General features: G+C 39.5%; 1 protein-coding gene across 1 annotated transcript in view; it reads left to right on the top strand.

Moving 5' to 3' along the window:
- Positions 1-157: 157 nt before the first annotated feature.
- Positions 158-14,745, top strand: part of fzd3a (frizzled class receptor 3a) — a 93,832-nt gene continuing 79,244 nt past the window's right edge. Inside the window, exons 1-5 of the mRNA XM_077511225.1 lie at positions 158-296; positions 1,027-1,482; positions 10,312-10,508; positions 10,603-11,065; positions 12,566-12,865. Coding sequence (XP_077367351.1) covers positions 1,282-1,482; positions 10,312-10,508; positions 10,603-11,065; positions 12,566-12,865 — 1,161 coding nt within the window. The 5' untranslated portion in view covers positions 158-296; positions 1,027-1,281. The remainder of the gene's footprint in view (positions 297-1,026; positions 1,483-10,311; positions 10,509-10,602; positions 11,066-12,565; positions 12,866-14,745) is intronic.

The raw sequence follows: 14,745 nt of genomic DNA, 5'->3' as shown, positions 1-14,745 counted from the left end.
TAGTTTGCTTAGTTTAATGTTATTATAATTTCTGAATATTGACAGAAAAGTGCTTCTAAAGAGTGCGCACATCACTTTTATTTTCTCAGCAATGACAAGAAGTTCTATCGGTATTCACGTGGCTTGACGCCAGGCAGGGACCACGAAGGCGGAGGAGGGTAAGGACAGCGGTGGGGGGGTGCGGACAGTTGCTGGGTGGGGGGCGGACAGGAGGCGACCCTCGCACATTGTTACCAACTCGAGGAGTGGCGAGGACACCAGGTCGTTCCACGTGAATTTTCATTCTAGTGGCTTGGGTAAGCTAAAACCATTTGGACGTTATCTGAAAATGGGCTGTTTGTCGCGTACTGTATACCTCAGCCGGTGGCCCGCGGTTGATTGCGGTGAATTATATTAAGTTACAGAGAACCGGCGTTGGAGATGGCTACAAAAGGTTCACCGTGACTACAAACACGATAGTTAAAAAAAATAAAAATGTTTGGCTTCGTTTGCGTTACGGTTTGAAATGATAAATATGGCTGAGTTATCTGTTATGAATCACTAATTGCGGACAGAGGAGCAGCTTGACGACGAACTTGTTAGCTAACATTTACGCCCTCACGTCATCAGCGTTGTCATTTTTTTCAAACGTAATAACCTCATTATTGGTGCGTAGACAGGTGCGTTTAGTGTTGAAAATGTGAGCAGGTGCTGTTTAAACGTTACATTTGTTTGTGTGAAATGAGCATTTAAGTAGTAGCCTGTTTGTAACATAGCTAACAATTGTGCGGCAATTTTACATCATACATACCATTTATCCAATTGCCAGGTCATATCAGAGTTAGTCTCGGTCTTTCTTGACATATGTTGTTGGAAACAACTGTGAATAAAACCCATAATGTACTAAAGGGTGTATACTATGTATATAGAATCCAATGTGGAAAAAAAAATATAATTTATCATTTTGTGCGTTCCTCCCGATATTGCCACTGAACATGAATGTCATCAGCGTTATTTTCCTTTTTCTTTTATTCTTTCTCCCCCCAGCATTATTTTCCAAAGCATGCTTGTTGGTCGGAGGAGGGCGAGTCATCTGAGTCATTTGGTCAAAGCGTAGCATCTCTGAGCTGATGCCGTTGCTATGACTCAACCGCAAATGGACTGCTTCCACCATGGCCGACCACACTGCTGGACCGCCACTGTCTTCTGGTGATCTGGAGAGAAGGAATAGTTTAAACGGACAGTCCTGATATTGTGCCTCTTCCTCAGCTATCACCTGAGCTTTTCTGCAGCAAAGCAGTCATGGGTCTCCTATGGGTGCTGCCGGCGTGCATGTTGACGGCGTGCGTCGCCATTCCCATGGACGCGGCGGCGGGGAGCCACAGCCTGTTTACCTGTGAGCCCATCACGCTGCGGATGTGCCAGGGGCTGCCCTACAACACCACCTTCATGCCCAATGTGCTCAACCACTACGACCAGCAAACGGCCGCTCTCGCCATGGAGGTACGCTACAGCACTGACGCACAAAAGATGTGTTACGCTACAGTTAAAACGTGATTTTTTTTTGTTTTTGTCAATGCACACTCTCTGTTATTAATTTTTAGTCCAACAAGATAAACAATATGTGTTGCACTCTTGCAAATGGTGATGAAGCCCACCATTTTGTAAAATTTGAGGACATAATTGACTAAATAATGCGTAACACATTTAACAATAACTAGTAATAGACCATTTTCTACAACTTTTGTGCAATGATGGGGTGCTGTTGAAGCCAAACTGGTACAATTATTGGCTATGAACTTGACTTAAATATGGTAATGTAATGTAAATGTAAATTAATGTAATGTTTAATTTAACATATACTGCTGAATGCCAAATTAATTTGGCTCCTTTTTATGGATAATGTGTCTTGAGTTTGCTACGAAATGTTTGAAAAGCCACTCGAGTGCTGATGGTGATGAATGTTAATCAAAGAATAAAAAATATGATAACGGAATAGTACCACAATATCACTAAATGATGAATCAGTATTAATGACAAAATTCAAGTCAGTTTGGCACTCGACTGAGCGACATTTCCAGTTGAAATTTGATCAATGACACACAGGTACCACCGCTTTCATGTCTCGTCATTTTGACTGAGAAATTAAGGAATCATTTTTAAAAACCCTTCACTGCTAATAATTAGTAGACAAACTAACAAATCGGATATGTACCTTTTATCGTCAGTTTTGTGAAAATTGGTGAATTAATTTGTGTGCAATTCCTCTAACAAACAGGAAAGATGATTTAAAAATTGGACCCAATATTTTGAGAATTTTTTTTCCCAAACCGATTATGTTCACTATTTATCGAAACAAAAGCTGCATATTACATTTAATAATTTCATAAAATTGGATAACTTATTTTCTTCTTGTTACAGCTACTCCCTGAACAATTTTAAAGCAATAACGATGTTTTACCTATTAAATTTGATGTATGCTTCGGTCTGAAACAGATGTAAACACATTTTTTATATTACATCCATCAATTTTCTACGCTGCATTTTGTATTATTTTTCCGGAAATTTTAATTATTAAAAAAGAAAAAATATATATATATATTTTCTCCCTCCAAAAATTATACACAAAATAGCAGGTTTTGCTCAGCTTTATTTTTTTTAAGTTGACATTAATTTGAGAAAAGATGATTATGTTGCTGACATTTTCTCACTACAGTATTGTTAAAAAAATAAAAATAAAAATACACAATTGCAGAGTGGATGTTTAATCTCGATTCCCTAACAATGAGCAGCTTATAGACTGATTTAAAATGTGTTACGAGGCTCAAAATAAGCAGGTTCACGTCTCAATTTTCACCTCTGAAAACATTGAAAAGCAAAACTGAGAATTCACAATTTAAAAAAAAAAAAAAATCCTGATAATTGAACCACAAAGATGGCCCCAGGAAGCTTTGGCCGGCTGGAGGCAGGTACTTTAATGATGGCGCAACGTGCTTATGTCACCTATGCTCTGGAAGTGCCCATCCTCTCTTCTTTCCATTGTTTGGGTCACAACTGCTGTGGCAAGCTCAGGGCGACGTACGCCACACCGGCTATCTAGAAATGAGATTCAGCTGGCTCGCTAGTGTGGCTAACCACGTTGCGGAATGGCTCTTAAGTTAGTAATAGTCGTCTTCATTGCGTTGAAGAGGCGGCATTTGTGAAAAGGGATGTTTTCATGAACGTATGCCGAATTCACAGAAGATGAAAAACCATGCTAATTGCTAAGCTATATATATTTTTTTCACTTTGCCCAAATAAGATTTGTCTTTGAAAGAATTATTATTGTTATAAACAACATAAAATATTAAAAAAATAAATGAAACCGTTTTTTTTTTTTTTTTTTTTAGGAAAGTGCTGGCTTCTAACTATACAGTATGTAGTATACATTAGAATATCATATTGGTGATTCCATGTTTTATTTCTGCCTCAGCTGCTACCCCTCGGAAATCAACATCCTAGATATCATCTTTACCATGGCTTGTTGCTTATATGTTGCCTTTTAGTAGGTAATACAGAATCAAAGCGATAGCCTACTTTCTTCTGGAGCCTGCAGTGCATAACCAAAACAATAAGAAGAAAATTAATTGTTAATATTAGCCCCCAATGGCAGTGAGAACGGTGCATTATTAAACGTCAGTGATTCATACAGGCATGTTGTCTTAAAATAGTTTATAGTTGCTTGTAATTTCTCTCAGTATGGAGGGAACATTTTGAACTGAAGATTTTAAGCCGTTTGCTGTTTCACAGGGTCGTAATATACAATGTGTGCTTGCTTTCAGTTTGTTTCCATCAATGGATTAGAGATGAAAAAAAAAAATCCACAATTTATTGTTTTCTTTATCCTTGAGATAATCCGTACATTTCACAGCCATACCACAATCAGGGAGCAGATGCATTCCCTCATTAAATAAATCCCATATTTTAGATACTGTAGGCTGATCCTGCTGGAGGCTCTGTCTTTTGAGCAACTAATGACCCAAAACAATGACAGAACTGTCGACGTGTCAGCTCTGTTTATTTCAGTTTATCTATTCGGAGCATGGCGATCCCTTCGGCTTCCCATTCCTAATGTCACCCTTTGACCCCGCCCCAGCACATCGCAGCAGTGGTGTTGAAGTGTAGCGCTCCGCCGGCCATCTGTGCCCGCTCCACCTCGCCCATTTTTCACTGGCCGAGAAGTCAAATCCAGAATTATGTAACGTGAACACGGCCTGCGTGTCGCACGGTGTGCTCATATTTGCGGGCGCCATGCTCCCGCAAATACAAATAGTTTTAAAAATACAAATCTTTTTTGAAGCCATTACTCTTAAATGAACGCTGTTGATTGGAGCACCAATCGCAGTGTGTGTGTGGTAGTACCGTGAACAGCGAGAGCACGTCTGGCTTTGACGGTGTTCACTTTGATTGGTCACGGATGCGCAATTAAGTCTCTTTTAGAGGCCAGAAATGCTGGTTGGGTCCGGAAAAAAACACATAGAGACCAAATGGGTTCCAAATCACGAGGGCCGTTGTCCTGTTCCGCGCTTGTTTCGTGGCTAACTCGCCCTAGATCCAGTTCATGGGAGAATTGAAAGCTTTTAAGATGTTGAGGGCAGGCAAATGAGAATTGACAGATGATTTTTAAAAGGAATTAGGTTCCTTGAATAGCCAAGACAATGATGATGAATGCGGTGCACCGTGGAGAAAGCGGCAGTTGGACTGGAACCAGCGCCTGTCGTTCTTGAGGTTTTTGTGTCAACCCCTTCAAGTATTGTGTCGCTGGTCCATTTCGGGGGTTTCTTATTCCGAATGGCTCATTATCCCTTTTTCTGTTTAGAAATATGCCAAGTTAGGGATCCTCAGATGAAGACATTCTTTTTTTTTAGAATTACTCAAGGACAGCACTACTGTGCTTGTTTTTCTCAAATCCGCATTGTGTAAGAGTAAAACATGACACAAGGTAGCAGGATTTTTCCCTTTTTGATATTCCTTTTCAACCCTGTCACCGTTGACCGGCGAATGACCTCGCACAGCCAAAGTGGGACAGCGGCCTCAGGGCTGGGAATTGGTTATTTCTGGGCTACAATGATACCGTGCCCGAAGTCTCCCAAGATAAGTGGGAGCGTGGCGGATTTGACTGGCGTGTACAAAAAAAGAGAAGAGAAACTGGATAAAATCCCTTCTTTGGAGAAGGATGAATGCGGACCAGCGTGGCTTCATCACACTGAATCGCTCAACTGTCCTGGACAGATGGCCTTACTGTACAATAAGTTCACATCTCATTGAGGATTTACTGTATGATAATGTGTTGGGTTCTTACAATAGAACTTGACAGGATTGATGACAGCATAGCCATTCTGTGAGGTTTGTTATAAGACGTAACATGCAATATTCTGGACCATGCTGCTTGATCTGTGTGTTCCAAAGCATTTACATTTTCTGGACTTTTCTTGATTTTTTTTTTTTTTTTTTGTAGTTGGTCACTGTCAAGTGATCCATGCTCACTTTACTAAATCAGCAGTTTCAAAATCGCAGAGTAAATCATTAAAAAAAAAAAAATGTAATAAATTGAAAATAAAAGTAGTCCTAAACAACTTCCATGAGGAACCCCACAAGACATGTTTTTATTGATAGAAAAAAAACTCGGCTCTATTCTGCCATACATATAACGCTTAATCCAAGCATTTGTTACCTTTGTTTTACCTTTGGAAATCACACATTCATACTTTTCTAATGAGTATCAAAAGCATAAGATGGTGGACTTGTGCAAGTATGCAATATTCAAATATCAAAGGACACCACTGTATCAAATTTATCTCCGTAGGTAATCACTAGTAGAAAGAAAGAATAACATGTATTTGTGAGGAAGTTGAACTGAGGAAATTGAGTGATGTGATGAGTTCTTTTTTTGGATGGTTGAGGTTATGCAGCCATCACGATGAAGGTAGAAAACGGGTCTGCTAATGTTGCTGATTCATGTCGAGTATATATCAACATGGAACACAGATTGGGTGCAGTGACACGAAGAGTCGACTGGTCTGTTTTTCATCTGCTCAGTCATGTTCTTGTCCGTTCATCGGGTTAAGTTAACCTCCATGCTCAGGTTTAACTGCACATCCAAGCAGACTGGGTCACGTTACAAGTGTTGCAGCGAATAGATAGTATTGAACCGATACTCCACCCATGCTGTGTGAACCGGTTTGTGAAGGAAACGCGCCGATGCGCCTGGCTAGTAAAGATGTATCCCCGCTAAACACTCGCGTATAAAAGGGACACAACACGGTCTGGTAAATCCAAGCCGGCGTGACCTCGGCCTTAAAAGCCTCCCTTGTTTTATTTAATGTCCAACAGCGTGTTTATTGGCCGCGGACTGAATGAGAAGCTCATCCAGAGAGCGGAGGCGCCACTTCTGTGAGCGTGCGTACGCGGACGTGACACACTGTGGCAAGGTTTTCAAACACTTTCTTAGCGGTGAATGACACGACTGACTCGCTCGACCCATCCCTCTGCTCTCTCACCACCTCTTTTGTCCTTCCCCTCCCCCTACGCAGGGCTCACCCGTTGCCCAGGAAACTGTCCCAATTGTGCCATTAACAAAGGGAGTGGAGGCTTTCTTGCCTCCCGGGAGGTGGTCCCCTCCGCCCCGCACCCTGACCTCCCCGAACCCCGCTCTCCTCCCTATACCCCACCCCACCCCAGTGATGCATCAGTCGTTGCCATGACGCTAAGGTTTGAAATTTGAAGAATGGAACGGCAGCATTGGAGGGTGAATGGGGTGTTGGGAGGCGTTCGCAGGAAGAGAAGTGACTGGGATTTTTCTTTTTTTCTTTTTTTATCATTTCAAATCAGCACAGACAATTTGCCCGTCACGACCATCAGTCACAGCTGCCTTCGTTAAAAACAAATTGCTTTCGCGTTTGTGAAGACATATGCTGCCACATTTGAATGCACTTAATAGGATTAGGCAGTATTAATAATTGATAGAACTCTGATCTTAATCATATTCAAATATGCCGCATAATCAGCAATGCTCAGGGGTGAATCTAAGGTCAAGGCTGGTTCTTTAGTCTTTCAAGATGACGCAAGTTTTGTTTTGCTTGAATAACAAAAATTGTAAAAATGGAATCATTGTACGCTAGTTTCAGCTACAACAACAAATCACAATTTCAATCTTTGCCACAACAATTAGGCTTTTGCTCTATACCTCGCTGTTGTCTGTCTGTCCATCTGTAATCTGGATTATGCAAGAAAGGGCTGATTGTTTTTGAATTAGTTGAATGGGTGAGGGAAGGCTTGTAGTGTTAAACATGTTTAAAAAAATATTCATCACAATTCATAAAATCACTACTGTGATAGCGCTATTATACAGGTTGTAGTTTCTGTACTCTCTAATTATCATCTTCATAATAAAATGAAAAATAAAATCTTAAATTTAAATACATACACTAGGCTACACTACTTTTCCTGTGTTTATTTTGTCCAAAATAAATGTCAGCGTTAGTAAAATGTTATGGTAGGCCTACCAAAAAAAAAAAAAAAAGTAACAAGTATTATGTTTGCCGATATTAATATTTTAAATACAGTATACCACAAACTATGATCCCAAAACACTTTAATATAATTTCAAACTCATCACATTTCTATCAAAATCAATGGCTTACAGATAATTTAATTATTATTATTTTTTTTTAAAAGGCCCAGGAGTATTTATATTGCTTGGAAAAATAACAATTCTCAAGCAAAACAAAGCGCCTGTCGTTTTTTTTTAACATTGAGATTTTCAATAGTTACATAGCAGAGCAAACGCTGCACATATAGCAAATGCTAACAACCTGGGCTAGCTTCGCGGAGAGCCGCGAATAGCTGAGAAGCGGTTCCGTAGGGAAAAAAATGTGAATTTGTGAAGAGTGAATTGCGGTTCCAACCATAAATGGTTGATTAATCCTCACAAATAAATGACACCTATGAATATTTATGAAATCGGACTTGCCGCTGAGAACGAAATGACATGTGAACAGTACCAACCATCACTTGTGCGACTTTACACGGCGATTGCACCTTACATGCTTTTGATAATTGCACCAGTGGTTGGCCAGCTGTTGCCAGTGTAGCCATTAACATTCAATCCCCCACGGAAAGGCCCCCTCAAGCTCTCTTGGATGGATTGATACGAGTAGTTGCTCGGCCGTCTCTGGGCCATATGTCTCATCCACGCCAGCTTGCATGGTGGCTGTTGACGCTTGTAATAAAATGGCTGTCGGCGTAGTGAAGAGGTGGAGGAGGGGAGCGATGGAAGACTAACTTTGAATAGTGAACGGGGTTAAAAATAGAGAAAGATGTGAATAGGAAGAAGGATATAACACAAGCACATACATCATCAGGTCTTGTCTCCTTTGTGTGTTCAACCATTGTGGCGTACTCTGATGTGAACGATGCCAGTAGCCTGCAGTAGTCAAAACCAACAAGACGATACAAATGCAAGACCTGTCATAAGATATGATGTCACTTGAGGGAAATAAATGTATATATTTTGGGGGGAAAAGCTGCCAATCTAACATGTGTAGGTTAAAAATCGTATTTACTTTATTCTAAATTTTATATAAAAATGTTGAGCTGGTATCACCGCAATGCACTGTGCAATGATGAATTATTTTGAGTCTTTGACTCACTGACCCATATATGGAAAAAGGCCTTTCCGATGAGTGTTAAAATATTTATTGTAGCAGGATTATTCTCAAATATATATATATATATATATATATATATATATATATATATATATATATATATATATATATATATATATATATATATATGTATGTATGTGTAAATGTTGGAAAATAAATTGTAATGTTTTTATTAGCTACTGTATGTTTAGAGGTCTGATTTTTCATGGCAAACGTTTTAATTCTGACAGCCAATTTGATTGACTTACTGTCATTTTAAAGTTTTTTTTAATGTGATCAAATGACTTTTAATGTCATTTTACACTTTTAATGTGTAAAATGAGCAAGCAGTTGTACCAGCCAGGTCACTTTTCCTGAACATAATGCGAGTGAGCGCTTTGTGCCATGAAGGCCAAGTCGGTATAATCCTTTTACATAAATGCATCACATGTGGGTGGCAGACTGCACTGCAACTTGATACCATCAGTCTATTTCGGAAATATAATTAGGACGGGAAAACAATCCTACAGATACAGTCTATTTTTAACGTCATACGGTAGATTTGTTAGTCGAAGTGTTAGTATGTATTTTCATTATGTATTATTATATTGTCGCTGCTATGTGAAAAGCATTTATGTCCTTTATTTTATTTTTTTTCATTTGTTTTATTTTTATGTTTTTGGGATGTCTGCATTTCATCACAAAAATGTAAAAAAAAAAAAAAAATGGATGTCTGCATTCAGTTTCATCCAAAAACTTAAAAAAAAAAAAAAAAATGGGGAAAAAATGGACATAACTGTTTTTCACATAGCAGCAATGATATATTATTGTATTTTCAACTTTCAACTATACTTGAATTTGAATTGTGTTTCAGTTAATCTGGGTCAAAAAAGTGCATGTTTAAGTGACTAAATGTTTCATTTGTTTTGGACCCAGCAGCAGCTCCTCCTTACTACCCCTCCCCTTGAACAAATATAGACAAATAAATAGCCCCCCCCCCCCCCTCCCCCCTGCCACTGTCTGTCATAGCAGCTTTACGTTTTGGGGCTGGGGGTGGTTGGAAGCTTATTGACATCAGCTGCACCTGAAGGTGTTAGAACAACTTGGCACTAGTTTGTGTATTTTGTGGCGCGTATATTGTCAGACATTATTTCACTTGTTAGACAGCAAACTAGTTGAACTGCAAGATGTGATTAATAGAGAATCAGTTCCACACATTGAGCAAATTAATGATGGTTATTATGCCCATCCCTTGTCACAGTTCTAAATAATGATGATGATGAGTGAGCGTGATCATGTAATTAAAGAACACTAGTGTACTTCCGTTGTTACTTTTGCTTCTGTATACACAGAGTGCCTCAATTGTGTCAGTCAGTCACAGCATGCTCCTCTTCGAATACACAAAGGCCCTGTCAGCAGCAGTACGTGTGTGTGTTGGGGGATGTCGAGCTTAGGAGGTTGGCGAGAAGCAAGATGGACGTGGGGGGTATAGCGGATTATTGAGTGTTGTTTTTACACACTCGTCAACTTCAACTGTCAGCCGACATGCTCCGTTGCCTCCTTTGTGCCCCGCTCTGGCCCACATTTCATTTCAGCACAAACATTTATAATGTACTTCTTGTGTCTTTCGCCGCCCCCCGTGCAGCCTTTCCACCCCATGGTCAACTTGCAGTGTTCTCCCGAGCTGCGGATGTTCCTGTGCGCCCTCTACGCGCCCATCTGCACCGAGTACGGCCGAGTGACGCTGCCGTGCCGCCGGCTGTGCCTGCAGGCCAAAAGCGACTGCTACAAACTCATGGACATGTTTGGCGTCAGCTGGCCTGAGGAAATGGACTGCGACAGGTTGGTGCCGGACCACACGTACACATATGAACCTAATGGATCTTTGACGTCTATAGTCGTCAGTGGCAGTGAATGAGTGACATCTTGTCGTCAGGTTTCCAGACTGCGACGAGGCCTACCCCCGCCCCGTTGACCTCCTGTCCAGCGCGGACACCACCGAGCCCGCCGTCCCCGTCCAGCGAGACTACGGCTTCTGGTGCCCCCGGGAGCTCAAAATAGACCCGGAGCTGGGCTACTCCTTCATGGGGGTCCGCGACTGCTCGCCCCCGTGTCCCAACATGTACTTCACCCGTGAGGAGCTGACCTTCGCCCGCTACTTCATCGGTGTGGTGTCCATCGTTTGCCTCTCCGCCACCCTCTTCACCTTCCTCACGTTCCTCATCGACGTGTCTCGCTTCCGCTACCCGGAGCGGCCCATTATCTTCTACGCCGTGTGCTACATGATGGTGTCCCTCATGTTCTTCCTTGGTTTCCTGTTGGAGGACAGGGTGGCTTGTAACGCGGCCATTCCTGGCAGGTTTCGGGCTGCCACGGTGACTCAGGGCTCTCATAATAAGGTAAGGAAGGTCGCACGGCCACCACAACCTAGATTTCGTAGGAAATTATGGAATATAGTTAAAAAATGTTACTGGCACACAGTTCATCATAAAATGAACTGTAGGCTACCTATAAGTGAAAATCAGAAATAAATTACCTGGAGACTTTTTTTTGTCATTCCGAATAATGATATGTGGTCACCTGTGTACTTGTGACATGATCCATTCCAATCTGCCTTACATGCTCCTCCTCCTTTAATCAGATCAGTCGTGTTACAGCCGTGGGATGCGTGAAGATCAATGTAAACATGATGTGATTTAACAAGATGGCGTTCATCTATTGACTTGTGCGGAGAAAGAAAAAAAAAAGTCCCCCTCTCATGGTATTTTAGCCAAGAATTGGCTCACTCTTTGAAGTGTGATAACTAATCATTTATTATTATATATTTTTTTTGTTTCGACCACTCAAAATGTTCAATGGCATCAGACCTATCCATAGATATATCGTTTTTATTTATGTATTTATTTATTTATGTATTTATTTATTTATGTATTTATTTATTTTTGATTACCTCTATGGATAATACAAGCAATACTATGCTATGAGCAAAACTAACCATGATGTATATAACACATTTTGTCAGAATTGTACTTTTGACCACGCGCAGTAGTTGTGGTAGTTTTAACACTTTTATTAAAATAACATCCTGATCAAAACAACAAGTACTTACAGAATGTTTTTGCAAGTAAGTTTGAACTTACAGTACTTTATTCTTTGGAACGTACTTACAAAAACATTCAAATGGACTTAAAAATACATTTGCAATAAATATATTTGCAAATGCGTTCGAATAGGCTAAATGCTAAACACTTTGCAATTTTTTTCTCACCATAATGTCATTGTGGTGTATACTTGTGCAAGTAAAATGAAAATGCTATTTTTCTTTTTAGCATTTGGCCTACATTCTAGCAATATGCTGGAAAATTAATTACACATTATTAGTAATTTTTATGATTTATTATTTATGTCTGCAGGGCATGATTTCCGTTTAGCCTTCTGCGGGAAAAATATTTTTAGCATTTAACCCTAACCCTAACAAGTACGTTTGAACGCAGTTGCGACCACATTCAAAATGTATTTAAATATGTTCAAACATATTTGCCAATCAAAAATATTTACTCCACAGTTCCACGGCAAAAATGTTCAAACCATAGTTTTTTTTTTCTTTTAATTAAATTGTGCTAGCTTAATGCTAACAGATGAAATTAGCATAGATCTTATTAATTATAAACCTTAAAAAAAACGGTGCCACGCTTTTGCGCTTTTTTTTCCCTTCAGGTGGAACTTAGTTCCAAATTTTCAAACTAAAAAACTTTCATGCTCACACTAGAAAGCAATGAAAATGTCAGGGAATGCCCACAGGAACAGTTGAAATGTATTTGAGAGGCATTTAGAATGGTGATAGGTGTTTTTATTTTCTGCTTCACTCGAACCCGCCTTTGTTTTCCCGCATTTTGCAGGCATGCACCCTTGTGTTCATGGTGCTGTATTTCTTCACGGTGGCGGGCAGTGTGTGGTGGGTCATCCTCACCATCACTTGGTTCCTGGCCGCCGTTCCCAAGTGGGGCAGTGAGGCCATCGAGAAGAAGGCCCTCCTCTTCCACGCCTGTGCCTGGGGTGTCCCCGGCGTGCTCACCGTCAGCCTGCTGGCCATGAACAAGATCGAGGGCGACAGCATCAGCGGCGTCTGCTTCGTGGGCCTCTACGACTTGCCGGCGCTGCGCTGGTTCCTGCTGGCTCCGCTGGGATTGGACGTGCTGGTGAGGAACAATCAGAGGCGGGGTTTGCCATTAGGCAAGGGGTGGAGCCCACAGAGGGCCTGCAGATTTGACACAAACCGCATATCCTTCACATTCGCAGTGCAGCAATGACAATCGACCGTCTCAAATTCCCTGAGTGAGAAAAAAAACAGAACAACCAAGGCTGATTATTTTTTTATTTTTTTTGCAAATGATCATGAATAATAGTAGAGCTTTTATTTTATTTTTTTAAAAGAGGCTTTTTAGTAAGGCGTTTTTTATTTTATTAAAACAAAAAACAAACAAAAAATGACCATGTATAGTAAGGCGTTTTTTATTTGATTAAAAAAACGACCATGTATAGTAAGGCGTTTTTTTTTCCCCTAAAAAAATGACCATGTATAGTAAGGCGTTTTTTATTTTGTTAAAAAAACGACCATGTATAGTAAGGCGTTTTTTATTTTGTTAAAAAAAAACGACCATGTATAGTAAGGCATTTTTTATTTGATTAAAAAAACGACCATGTATAGTAAGGCGTTTTTTATTTGATTAAAAAAACGACCATGTATAGTAAGGCGTTTTTTATTTTGTTAAAAAAAAAAAAAAAAAAAAAAAAAAAAACGACCATGTATAGTAAGGCGTTTTTTATTTGATTAAAAAAACGACCATGTATAGTAAGGCGTTTTTTATTTGATTAAAAAAAAACGACCATGTATAGTAAGGCGTTTTTTTCCCCCTAAAAAAACGACCATGTATAGTAAGGCGTTTTTATTTTGTTAAAAAAACGACCATGTATAGTAAGGCGTTTTTTATTTTGTTAAAAAAACGACCATGTATAGTAAGGCGTTTTTTATTTTGTTAAAAAAAACGACCATGTATAGTAAGGCGTTTTTTATTTTGTTAAAAAAACGACCATGTATAGTAAGGCATTTTTTTTCCCTTAAAAAACGACCATGTATAGTAAGGTGTTTTTTTCCCCCTAAAAAAACGACCATGTATAGTAAGGCGGGTTTTTTTTCCCCTAAAAAAACGACCATGTATAGTAAGGCGTTTTTTTCCCCTTAAAAAACGACCATGTATAGTAAGGCGGTTTTTTTCCCCCTAAAAAAACGACCATGTATATAGTAAGGCATTTTTTTTCTCTCCCCCAAAAAAACGACCATGTATAGTAAGGCATTTTTTTTCTCTCCCCCAAAAAAACGACCATGTATAGTAAGCCATTTTTTTTCTCTCCCAAAAAAACGACCATGTATAGTATGGCTTTTTTTTTCTCTCCCAAAAAAACGACCATTTATAGTAAGGCATTTTTTTTTCTCCCAAAAAAAAACGACCATGTATAGTAAGGCATTTTTTTCTCCCCAAAAAAACAACCATGTATAGTAAAACATTTTTTGGTCTCCCACAAAAACGACCATGTATAGTAAAACATTTTTTTTGTCTCCCACAAAAACGGCCATGTATCATAAGGCATTTTTTTTCTCCCAAAAAAACGACCATGTATAGTAAGGCATTTTTTTCTCTCCCCCCAAAAAACAACCATGTATAGTAAGACCTTTTTTTTTTCTCCCAGAAAAATGACCATGTATTGTAAGGCTTTTTTTTTCTCTCCCAAAAAACACCCATGTATAGTAAGGCATTTTTTTACAGCAAAAAAACGACCATGTATAGTAAGGCATTTTTTTTACACCAAAAAAACGACCATGTATAGTAAGGCATTTTTTTTCTCCCAAAAAAACGACCATGTATAGTAAGGCATTTTTTTTCTCCCCCCAAAAATGACCATGTACAGTAAGGCATTTTTTTTTTCTCCCAAAAAAACGACCATGTATAGTAAGGCGTTTTTTATTTTGTTAAAAAAACGACCATGTATAGTAAAGCGTTTTTTTCCCCCCCTAAAAAAA

The sequence above is a fragment of the Festucalex cinctus genome, chromosome 21, assembly GCF_051991245.1.
Source record: "Festucalex cinctus isolate MCC-2025b chromosome 21, RoL_Fcin_1.0, whole genome shotgun sequence".
In the NCBI taxonomy this organism is placed as follows: domain Eukaryota; kingdom Metazoa; phylum Chordata; class Actinopteri; order Syngnathiformes; family Syngnathidae; genus Festucalex; species Festucalex cinctus.
Note: the sequence above shows the minus strand (reverse complement) of the source record. Positions and strands in the feature narration are given on the sequence as shown.